This window comes from Quercus suber, unplaced genomic scaffold (assembly GCF_002906115.3).
Source record: "Quercus suber isolate HL8 unplaced genomic scaffold, Cork oak 2.0 scaffold_107, whole genome shotgun sequence".
NCBI classification, from domain to species: Eukaryota; Viridiplantae; Streptophyta; class Magnoliopsida; order Fagales; family Fagaceae; genus Quercus; species Quercus suber.
The window spans coordinates 94,082-106,287 of NW_027069572.1; the positions used below are offsets into that span (position 1 = coordinate 94,082).

A 12,206-nucleotide genomic window follows, 5' to 3' on the forward strand; every position below is an offset into this window, starting at 1 on the left:
CACACTTTTGGTGAAGATATTGGCAACCTATAAGTGAGAGGGCACATACTGTGTGCGAAGTTTGCCAGCGATAACAAGTTCGCGAAGGAAGTGGTAGTCTAACTCAACATGCTTGGCTCGCTTGTGAGAAACAAGGTTGGAGCTCAGAAAAATGGCACTTTTGTTGTCGCACAATAGAAGAGGTTGTCGTGGAAGAGAAACTTTGAGGTCACAAAGAAGATGCATGAGCCAAAGAAGTTCGGCAACAGTGAGTGCAAGGGCACGATATTCAAACTCACAGCTGGAACGAGAAACAGTAGGTTGCTTTTTGGCACTCTAGGAAACCAAATTGTTGCCAAGGTAAATGGAATAACCAGAGGTAGAGCGATGAGTGTCAGGACATCTTGCCCAATCCGCATCAGAGTAAGCAACTAACATACCAAGAGCAGCAGATGGACGAAAAGTGAGGCCAAATTGTAGTGTACCCTTGACATAGCGAAGAATGCACGTTACAGCAAGAAAGTGGTCTTCAGTCGAAGAGCGTAGAAACTGACTGACACAGTTGATGGCATGAGCAATATCGGGACGCATGATGGTCAAATATTGAAGAGCACCCACAAGAGATCGGTAAAGAGTGGGATCCGAAAATAGAAGACCATCAGAAGACAGGTGTTGTGAAACAACCATAGGAGTGTGAACAGGCTTACTGTCAAGTAATTGAGCGTGAGTGAGAATATCTCGCGCATATTTCTGCTGATTGATAAAAAGACCATCAGTGGTTGGTGTAGCTTCAAGACCAAGGAAGTAATTGAGAGAACCCAAATCCTTAGTAGCAAACTCAGAATGAAGCTTACAAGAAAAGCGGGCAAGAAGAGAGGAGTTGTTTCCTGTAATAATGATGCCGCTAACATAAAGAAGTAAATAAATAATGTCAGACTGCCTGTGAAAGACAAAGAGTGATGTGTCTGCACGACTTCAATAAAAACCAAGGTGAATGAGGAAAGAGCTGAACCGCTGAAACCAGGCACGAGGTGCTTGTTTGAGGCCATAAAGAGCTTTCTTCAACAAACAAACTTGATTAAGGAAGCGAGGATCAATGTACCCAGGAGGTTGTTCCATATAGACTTGTTTAGTAAGACGACCATTGAGAAATGCATTTTTGACATCAAGTTGGCGGAGAGGCCAGTGGTTGGTCACAACAAGAGAAAGGACAACACAAATAGTGGTAGCCTTGATGACAGGGCTAAAAGTGTCAGTGTAGTCAAGACCAGGTACCTGTGTATAACCCTTGGCAACAAGGTGGGCTTTGAGACGCTCGATAGATCCATTGGGCAAATACTTGGTCCGAAACACCCATTTGGAACCCACAATGTTGGTGTTGGCAAGTCAAGGGACCAAAATCCAGGTACGATTATTTTGCAGAGCTTGAACTTCTTCATCCATGGTAGCAAGCCAAGCAGGATTCTTAGCAGCAGATTTGAACCCTTTTGGCTCAGTGGATGCCAAGAGAGCAAAGAGAAGACCAGAGGATCCCAAGAAAGCAAGATTCGTAGGGTGGCGAGTTTTCAAAATACCAGCCTTGGCTCATGTGAGCATATGATGAGAACCCGTTGGAGTGGCAGCAACAGGAGCAGTAGGGGGCAGCTCAGTGGGTGCAAGAGAAGCTGGACTAGGATTGGATTGCTGCAAAGAAGAACCTGTAAGAGATTCACCAGCTTTCAAAGACTTATCCACGGGATCAGTACAAAGAACACTCGGGCTAGATTTGGATTGAGCAATGTGCAAGGAATAGGGCGCAGGGGAGGATGGGGGTATGTCTATATGGGGAAGACTTGGTTCTAGAAAATTTGAAAATTGGAGGGAGGATATGGGTTGAGCCTGGGATGTATCTAGGGAGGGAAAATAATTCTCATCCAATTGAGCGTGTCAGGTGATATATAGCCTAGAGGTAGTGGGATCAAGACAACATAACCCTTCATGAGAGGAGCTGTATCCCATAAAAATGCAAGGAATACTATGGGGGAAAATTTAGTAGGCATATAATCACGTAAACAGGGATAAACACGACAACCAAAGGGATGAAAATTTTCATAATTTGGAGGGGAACCATATAGAAGCTCGAAAGGGGACTTACCTCCGAGAAGTGGTGTTGGCAAGCAGTTGATGATGTAAGCTGCAGTACTAAAAGCGTCAACCCAGAAGCAAGGAGAGGTGTGGGAATTGAAAAGTAGGGCCAAACCGGTCTCGGTCACATGACGGTGCTTTCTTTCAGCACGACTATTTTAGGCAGGAGTATATGGACAAGATAGTTGATGATGAATGCCAGAGGTACGAAGGTGAGCTTTAAAGCAGTTGCTAGTAAATTCTGCACCACTGTCACTTTGAAAAATTTTGATATGAGTAGAATATTGATTTTCCACAAATTTTTGAAATTGAATAAAGATATCATAGAAGTCAGATTTTAATTTCAAGGGATAAAGCCAAGTAAAGTGAGAATAATCATCAATAAACAAAACATAGTAGACAAAACCAAAATTTGATTTTACGGGTGAGGGACCCCATATATCATAATGAATAAGATCTAACACATTAGACGACCTATGTTCATTACGAGAATAAGGCAAACAATGACTTTTTGCAAGTTGGCATGTATCACATAACTTAGGAGATGGCAATAAGGACGTAAGATAAAGCTGTCCTTTTTTATTTAATAAAAAAATAACAGAATGATTTACATAGCCAAGGCGAGCATGCCATAAATCATACGAAGCATGAAGAGATTTATTTTTAAGGACAAAAATAAAAGCAGAATTGCCGCGCTCTAGCACATATAAGCCTCCATCACGTTTACCGGTTGCCACCACCTTTCCCGTTTAGCGATTCTGAACAGTAAGAAGATTATTAGTAAATGTAACAGATAAAGGAAAATCATTCGTTAATTTACTAATGGACAAAAGATTTTTAGTAAGGTGGGGAACAACTAAAACATCTAACAATTGAAGATCTGGGGAAGGGGAAAGTTTACCAGTGTGGGAAATAGGTAGGGACGCAGTGATCCAAAGTTGAGTGGACTGGAGTCATGTGGGCCAAAGCCTCTGTGTCCAAGAACCAGTTAGATGCTTCATTTTTAGACAAAGAGCATGAAGAGGTGAAAGCTTCTGCAAGTTGCGCCGTGGGTTCATGCCGTTCATAGCGCTGCCTACACCGATCTGCATAATGTCCTTCTAATCGGCAAATCTGGTAGCGTGGTGAATGGCGACCTTGGGTGAAGTTGGCACGGCCCTGTCCATGACTGGGAGAGCCATTTCCGCAGCCTCGTTTGTGGTGAGAAAAGCCACCCCTATGATGAGAAGAGGCTCGATGAGCAGTGAACGCTGCAGTTGAGGGTGCTGGAGTCTCTAGAGATTTTTGAAAAAGTTCAAAACTCTCAGCTTTAGACACAAGGTCAAAGAAGCAGGGGAGGGGGGTTTATGCCATTTGGGCAGTAGAAAAACTCGAGAAATCGGGCCCAAGACCACGAAGAAACCAGTGGACTTTGTCGGTTCCATCAACTGGGCAACCGATTGCATGAAGTTGATCACACGAGGCCTTGAAGGCACAGGCATAGGCAGTGACTAGACGGGTGTCACGCTTCATCAATTGGAGGTTATCTTTGAGGCGAATTTCATAGGCCTTGGAGCGGTGGCTGAAAGTGTTTTCCAAGGCAGTCCATACCTCACGAGATGTGGAGAGGCCAACGGCTTCAGCCATGGCTTCCTCTGTAAGGGGGGAGAGAAGGAGGCTAAGGAGGCATTGGTCGGCTGCTTTCCACGCCAAATGTTTGTTGCTTGGCGTCTGAGAGGTGGAGGGGTTGAATAGAGGTGGCAGCACAAGAGTGCCATCCACATGACCCAGCAAACCTTGACTCTCAAGGAGGGGAAGAAGTTGACTCTTCCATAGAAGATAGTTGGAGGAAAGCTTGATGGTAACCATGTGAATCATGGTGTTGAAGGGAAGAAGGGTGGTAGAGGAATCGGAAGAGGAATCAGTGGCCATGGAGGATCGTGGGATGCTAATCCAGGTATGGCTCTGATACCATAAGAATGTTAAGTAAAACCACCACACCTTTGAGTGGTGAGAGTTTTGCATATATATAATAATTTACAGATTGTATAACATAATTACACATAAATGCTGATTACAAAATAAGAGGAAAGAATTAGCTAAACAAGCTCCTATAATTGAGGGTCAGAGGTAGCACATATGGAAAGCCTTAGATTAGGGCAGAGGATCCTCAACAAGAGGGTTGGGTAATGTTGAATGGAAAATGCTCTTTCTTGCTGCTGAAATTCACCATCTGCCTAGAGTAAAATTTGACCATTGTCCCATTTTGCTTATCACTGACCCCTTAGAGCCGAAATCTCCTAAGCCATTTAGGTTTGAGCAAATGTGGCTTACTGATCTTACCTTCCCTTCCCTTGTGGAGGATAGCTGGAAAGTGTCAGAAATACTCCCATCTGCTTCCTCCTCCTTATCTAGGTTCCCTCGACGCCTTGATTTTTTAACCAATAACATTCGTACTTGGAACAAAACCCAGTTTGGCAATTTATTCCAGTGCAAAAATCGTATTTTAGCTTAAATTCGGGGACTCCAGTTGGCTTTAATTAGGAAACCCTCGGCCTTTTTATATTCACTTGAGCAACAGCTGGCACAGGATTATAACTATTCTCCATTAAGAATATTTATATTGTCAACTCAAATCTCGAATTATGTGGCTAAACTATGGGGATGCCAATACAAAATATTTTAACCTAAAAACCATTCAACGACAAAGCCATTTGTGGGTGGCTACTTTAAAAGATGACATGGGATTATGGCTAACTGGAGAGACCTTAACCCAACATATTAATAATGCTTTCAAAAAATTGTTTCAAGCTACATCTCCTTATCTGCGCCCTACATCTAGGAATACGATGCAGTGCAGTCACAATAGTCCTTTTCTTACTCACGCCTAGTCTCTAGCCTGTATTCCCCAACTTGCTGAAATCCTTAGGAACCTTAGGGATCTCCCTCCTTTAAAGGCACCGAGGTCGGATAGCTATCATGCTCTATTCTTCCAAACAAATTGGCCCAGTTTGGGCCCGAGTATAATTTAGGTTATTTATGAAATTTTTGAGCTTCTTACTGTACCTACAAATTGGGGCATTACAAACTTGGTTCTTATTCCAAAAGTTGCGCATCTTGAATTGATCACTCAGTTTCGTCCAATCAGTATTTGTAATACCCTTTATCAATTGCTTTCTCGAATCATTGTGCAACAGCTCAAACCTTACATTGTTGAGGTTATCAACCCCTGTTAAGTCAGGTTTATGTCAGGACATCGAACGAGTGACAATATTGTCCTCGTCCAATAAGTGATTCGAACTTTAAAATCCAGACGGGGTCGGGTTGGCTACGTAGCTCTTAAATTGGATCTTGAAAAAGCTTCTGATCATTTAGAACGGCCTTTTATTAAGGAAAATCTAGAATTTTTTCAGATGCCACCAAACCTCATTACTCTTATCATGAATATGATCTTCTCAACTCGGTTCCATATTTTGTGGAATGGGACTCCTCTCCCAGAAGTGGTGCTAAGTCGGGGAGTTCGTCATAGGGACCTTTTATCCCCATATCTATTTATCCTTTGTTTGGAGCGGTTGTCAATCCAGTTGGAAGAGGTTGTTCATGGTAAACTCATCCACCCTATAAATTTTAGGGTTAGGGTACGCCTCTCGCATTTATTTTTCTCTAATGATATCTTTCTTTTCACTAAGGCCACGATTAGGGATTGTAAGAATTTATTCAAAATTTTACAAAAATTTTGTGATTCGTCTGGTTAGCTTATGAGTGTTACCAAATCGAGATTATGGTTTTCTCCTAGTACCCTTAAGCGTATTAAAGAGCAAGTGGTTGGAATATTTGGGATTCCCACCACTGACAGCATTTGTACCTATCTTGGCACGCCCATTTTCACCTCCCACCGCACAACACAATCTTATCAATATTTAGTGGATAACATTCGCTTACGAATTGAAGGATGGCAAGCCAAATATTTATCGATGGCTGGCCAGGCCACCTTTATAAAAGCCTCCATGACTTCCATCCCAATCTATGCCATGCAAACCACGCTCCTTCCTCAAAAAATTAGTCACCAAATGGACAAAATGAGCTGTAACTTCCTTTGGGGGGATGCTGATCAATGTAAGTGCTGTCACACAGTTAACTGGGAGACTGTTATGTTACCTAAGGAGGCTGAGGGGTTGGGCATCCCATCCACCCGGTATAGAAACTGTGTTATTCTCATGTATCAGGCCTGGTGTCTCTATACCAATCCTACTACGCTTTGGGCCCAGGTCCTAAAAGCTAAATACTTTTCACATGCAACTTTGTTTACTAGTTCTCGAAATTCACGAGGATCTCATATTTGGACCTCTTTCTTGCTAGGAGTAAAATTGCTTCTTGAAGGAATGAGTTGGATAGTAGGCGATGGGCAAATTATTCGTATTTGGAAGGACCCTTGGCTCCCCCACGGCTCCCTTCGTAATTATGTTGAGGGACCCCTCTTCCCCCATGATGAAGACAGAGGAGGGTAATATTCGTTGTGGACCACTCATTCTTGGTCTTTCGACTCTCTTAACATCTCTCTTCCCCTAACTTCAAAACCTTATTCAGGGTGTTCTGTGTAACGGTTGCTCGACTGCTGATTCTTTTTTATGGCCCCACAATAATGGTGCTTGTTCAGTTAAATCCACTTCAAAATTTCTTTTTCACCAACAACATGCACCCTGAGATAAACCGGTGTGGAATTGGATTTGGACACTTACATGCCCCAAAAAGATCCAAATTTTCTTCTAGAAGGCTATGCGTAACCAGCTACCCACCAAACAATTCCTAGCATTTGGGCATCCTCATGTGGATAATCAATGTCCCTGGTGCCATACCCCAGAAACGACTATACACATATTACGAGATTGCCCTGGGCAAAAGAGGTCTAGAGTCAATCCCTAGGAATTTTACCCTTGTCCTTCCTTTGAATGTCGTTGCAAGACTGGTTATGGGGCAATGCAATGACGAATGCTGTTATCCTGCCCCAGCAACTCCCTTGGCATGTTTACTTTCCTTTCACTTGTTGGAATCTTTGGTTAGCTCGCAATGAGCAGACTTTCAGGAATCAATTTCGATCCCAACATAGCCTTATCTACTCCTCTGTGCAAGCAACTACGGAATTTTACTTCCTAGCTAGCATCGCTAAACGGACCCAGGTCAGACTCCCCCAAATTATACGATGGCATGCGTCCCCAAACCCCTATATTAAATCAATACTGATGGTAGTGCCCTAGGTAATCCAGGTATAACAGGTGTTGGGGGAATATTGAGAGATCACTTAGGACACTGGATATTAGGTTTTTCTCTTCACGTGGGTCTAGCTACAAATAATATGGCTGAATTAGCTATGTCAGGCAGGGTTTGGCAATGGCGTGGACTATGGGTTTTAAATATATTCAGCTTGAACTAATTCTAAAGTGGTCCTAACATGGTTAACAAATCACAATGCAAGTTCCCTACTAATATGATGCCTTTAATTTGTGATTGCAGGAGCCTCTTGTATCAAGACTGGGAAGTGTGAGTGCAGCACATTTACCGTGAAGCAAATGAATGTGCGGACCTCTGGCAAAGGGGGAACTCACCAATGAAACCTTTTGACTGTTTATAGTGACTGTCCCAGTTTTGTATATGTATGCTATGTAAGGGATTTGGCTGGCCTTGGAGTGACTAGACTATGTGCTCAAGGCGCAAATGTTGGTGATGTATAACTTTATATTATATAAATAAGACCTCCGTTTTCCACCAAAAAAAAAATACTGATCTTGATACGGAAGAATATACTAGGAACAAAGAAAACAAGTCTGTTATTCTATGTTGATTTGATGACAGAAATTATCTTGTTTTTTTAGTCAGACAAATGGAACCACATATTTATAATAGTTATCTCTCTCTCTCTCTCTCTCACGTTTTTTCTGTGGTCAAGAAATCTTCACTTGTGCTTTAAGATTGGCTTTCCAAACAAGTTTGATTTTTTGTTTTTTCTTACTTCAATATACAAGTTTGATTTTTTCTTTGACTACGAATTCCAAATAGTATGATTGAATCTTTATTCCATGACACCTTGACCATATTCCAGTGGGGTTCAAATAGCAGATCTAGAAGGTCCTTGAACAGGGTTAGAGTCAAGAATTTTATATGGAAGCTCGGATTACAGTATTGAAGCGTAGTTAAACTACACAAATTTATAGATACATATGCATACATATAAGTGTATATGATTGCATACAGAGAGAGAGAGAGAGAGGAGAGAGAGAGAGAGAGAGAGAGAGATCTCTTTTAGAATTTTGAATAGCATATATCATTTCATCAAATATATTTTTATTTTTATTTCCATTTTATAAATATTTTTGGCATCTTTAAAATCTACCAATTTGAATGTTAGAATTTATGAGATCTAAATTTTTTTGCTTCTAGTTTTATGGGAGAGCTCATACCTTTAGGAGGGTCAAGCAAAAAAAAAGAAAAGTTATATTTATAAAAGGATTAATATTATATAATAGATGTTGAGTTCTAGAAGCTACGATTCCATCAACTGGCTATCTTTTTTATGTAATGAGTTTATACACTACTAGTCGCTAACCCGTGCGATGCACGGGAAAACTGCTAAAAATGAGATCAACTAAAAAAAAAAATATATATATATATATATATATATATATATATATATATGGATCCAAAGTAAGTTACAATCAACACCTATACATCTCATAAAATCCATAAGCCTTTTTCATTTTTTTAGAAAAATTTTCCTTCACCCTCCTTAGTTTAACTAAGGAAGTTAAAAATTATAATTTAAAACTAAAAAGTCAAAGTTTATTTCTTTATAGTGTTTCACATAGAGTAGATACAAAACCGAGCTTTTAATAAGAGTTCAAGTTAATTTCAAAACACAAACAAGTCGAGTTCAAAATGATGAAGCAAGAACCTTTGAGAATGAAACTATACATACTTCAAACAGGTTGAGTTCAATATGATGAAGCAAGAACCTTTGAGAATGAAACTATACATACTTCAAATAATTGGAAACTTGTCGAATCATAATCTCAGTCATAATTAGAAAGACTTTTATCATAAATGAGCTCTAAAGTCTAAACTACCAAATCAATTGAGTGGCATCATATTAGGATGATAGACTATCATACATTAATTTTTTTTTTTTTTTTACTTAAAAGAAATTCCATTGACAATTTGAAAGCACTCAAATAAAACTTTCATCAACAAATTCAGAACTATTGATTCAGAACCTAATGACAATCATTCATGTTAACTTCTAAAAGTTCTACAAAATGATAATGTTACAATAGCAAAAAAAGAAGCAATGTCACCATGATACTTGAAAAAATAATATATAAAATTCTAAGCACACTATCAAAGTAATAAAATATAAAGGTAATAGTAATACCTTGCAAGTAATCTGTTTGTTTCTTTAAAGCTCCTATAATTATTGAATAGGAATGGATTTATAAAAAAATATATTATATTACTCATTGAAATTTCTTAAAAAGACACAAACGGATTATCCACTTATAAAAAAATCATTATGTGAGCATATATCATATATCTTTTAAAAAAAAAAAATTGAACTTCTTCAAGACAAAGCAAGCCTAAAATCATATTTATTTCAATTTTTTGGGGTCATGTCAGATTGCTAACCTTGCTATAAAAGATAGATGAAAAAAAAATTGAAGTCATATGGACTAGCTGCAGTTGATCACATATATGAGACAAATAACTTTTCATTAAGCAATACCCATCAAGGTTTGCAGCAAATTCAAGAAATTTTGTTCAACATGAAGCAAGAATAATACTTTATACCAGCCAAATTACTTTTGACTACCTAATTGAAATATGTGAATAAAATACACAAAAGAGAAAATAAATGAAACACATTTATTTTGCTTTCTAATGATTTATAATCAGAAAATAAAATTGTTGGAAGCAAACCACAATACATGTAAATAGGGAAAATATAAAGAACATAAGAAAAACTATACTTAACATAGAATTGCACATTTCCATCATAATGCAAATCACCTTATTGAATTGTTTATCAAATCCATTATTTCACTATGTTCGAAGTAAAGACATATATAGTCTCTAAAACATAAAATAGCTCAAATTGCAACAAATCCATTATTTTTTCTCTGTTTTTTTTTTTTTTTCCTTTTTTGGTTCTAAATTGATGAATCAGAGAGAATATGGTATTATTTGAGTTCAATAGGTTCAATTATAGGCTTCTAAATATTTTCAAGTTATTTTGAATTTGAATTGTAACATGGAACTAATAAAGTAGGGAGAATTGGATTATGTAGTAGACTCTAGCTTCATTATTTTCCTCCAATTTTCATGATATTATGCAAATTCTAAAGTAATTTTAAGGTACAGATTCAGAGAACTTTGCTTCATATTACATGAATGATATTATAGGTAGGTTATATGGCAATTTCAAAGTAAATTTAGCATTTGATGGATTAAACCTTCATTGAAACAAATCTGCTTTTAGTCTTAAATGAGTAATTTCAAGATGATACTTTTCTTCCTTTTTTTTTGGATTTTATTGGTCAATAAACATTCTTTCATCTAGAGAAGTGATTTAATATCAATTCATGTGTGTATGCATGTATTTTTCACAGTACTATTCTACATACCCATAAAAATTAGATAAAGAAGTAATAAAAACAATGGTAAACTTGAGATGAAATAATAATTAAACTAAACATAAAACCAAGCTTGACCATAACCCAGAAACTTAAATTAAATCCAAACACAAACAAATGACTCACAAAAACATCAAGGGCATGCCAAGGATGCTCATCTAATAAAAGGACAGGAAATATCATTACTGTCCCAAAAGATAAGCATCAAGTATAGTATAAACCTTGACTTGTATCATTCATTCAAGCCATCACCTTTTTTTGGGTGAAAACTCCTTACATAAAACACAACAATGGGGAAATAAAGAATTGCTAACTCTGACTTACCACATCTTGCTCAGTCAATTTAGCAACAGATTCTAGCTTCATTCCTGTAGCCAAAAGCTCAGTTGGAATTCACGGTTAAGTAAAACATCTAGTAACATCCCAAATAAATCTTATCCATAAAACATAAAACTAAAATTGACCCTGGTATGTTATCAATCCAAAGAATCAAACCCGTATAAGCCATTCAGACAATCAAATCCAACATAGTGGTTACTTTCATACTTTAATAATAATCACTTTTCCACTAAGTAACCCCTGAACTCACAAACTTGATGCAATTTTCAATCTACACATATAAAAATTCAATCTAAAATCCCAGATGGATTTTCTCGTGGCCAATAATTGAAATTAATAAAACCCACTACGAGCTCCAAACCCATCAATCTAAGCTAATCATTCAAAAGAAATACTTCCAAACGAAACCCTAAATCATATTTAACAACCAAAAATGAAACCCTAAATCATAGAACAAAAACGAAACCCTAAATCATATTTAACAACCAAAAACGAACCCTAAATTATATAAAAAAATTAAAAAACTTACGTGTATGTTTGTGGAGAGACTCTGGTCTAATGGTAAAGTCTCAAAATCAAAAACTTTCTGCCACTAAAGGAGTGAGAGGTTGGAGCTCGTGGACTATAATTTAGGGGTTTGAGAATTGAGAGAGGCAGAGAGAATGGAAGAGGCAAAGAACCAAAAATGAAACCCTAAATTATATTTAACAGCCAAAATTATAGAACAAAATAAAAAACTTACAGGTAATGTTTGCGGAGAGAATCTGGTATGATGGTAAAGTCTCAAGATCAAATACTTTCAGCCACTAAAGGAGTGGGAGGCCGGCGCCCGTGGGCTATAGTTTAGGGGTTTGAGAATTGAGAGAGGTAGAGAGAATGGAAGAGGGAAAGAAGAGAAGGCGGAGTGAATATATTGGGTTCAGGTTTTAGAAGACTCCCTGCGTTTTTGTGTTTTTTTTTTTTTAGTTTAAATTTTTTTTATTTATTTATGTTTTTTTTTAATATTATGCTGACGTGGAAAATTGTGGAAGTTTTAGAGTTTCAGATATATATATATATATATATAGATTATTAATCACTTATAAAAATAGTTTAGTTTATAAGAAA

The 12,206-nt window shown here is 37.9% G+C and overlaps 1 protein-coding gene across 1 annotated transcript; it reads right to left on the reverse strand.

Annotated features, from left to right (window-relative positions):
* Positions 1-315: 315 nt before the first annotated feature.
* LOC136068283 (uncharacterized mitochondrial protein AtMg00810-like) lies at positions 316-1,098 on the reverse strand. Its single transcript, XM_065775216.1, has 2 exons — positions 1,001-1,098; positions 316-883 (listed from the first exon to the last, which is right to left on the reverse strand). The coding sequence occupies exons 1-2, from the start codon at positions 1,096-1,098 to the stop codon at positions 316-318; spliced, it is 666 nt and encodes a 221-aa protein (XP_065631288.1).
* Positions 1,099-12,206: the final 11,108 nt, after the last annotated feature.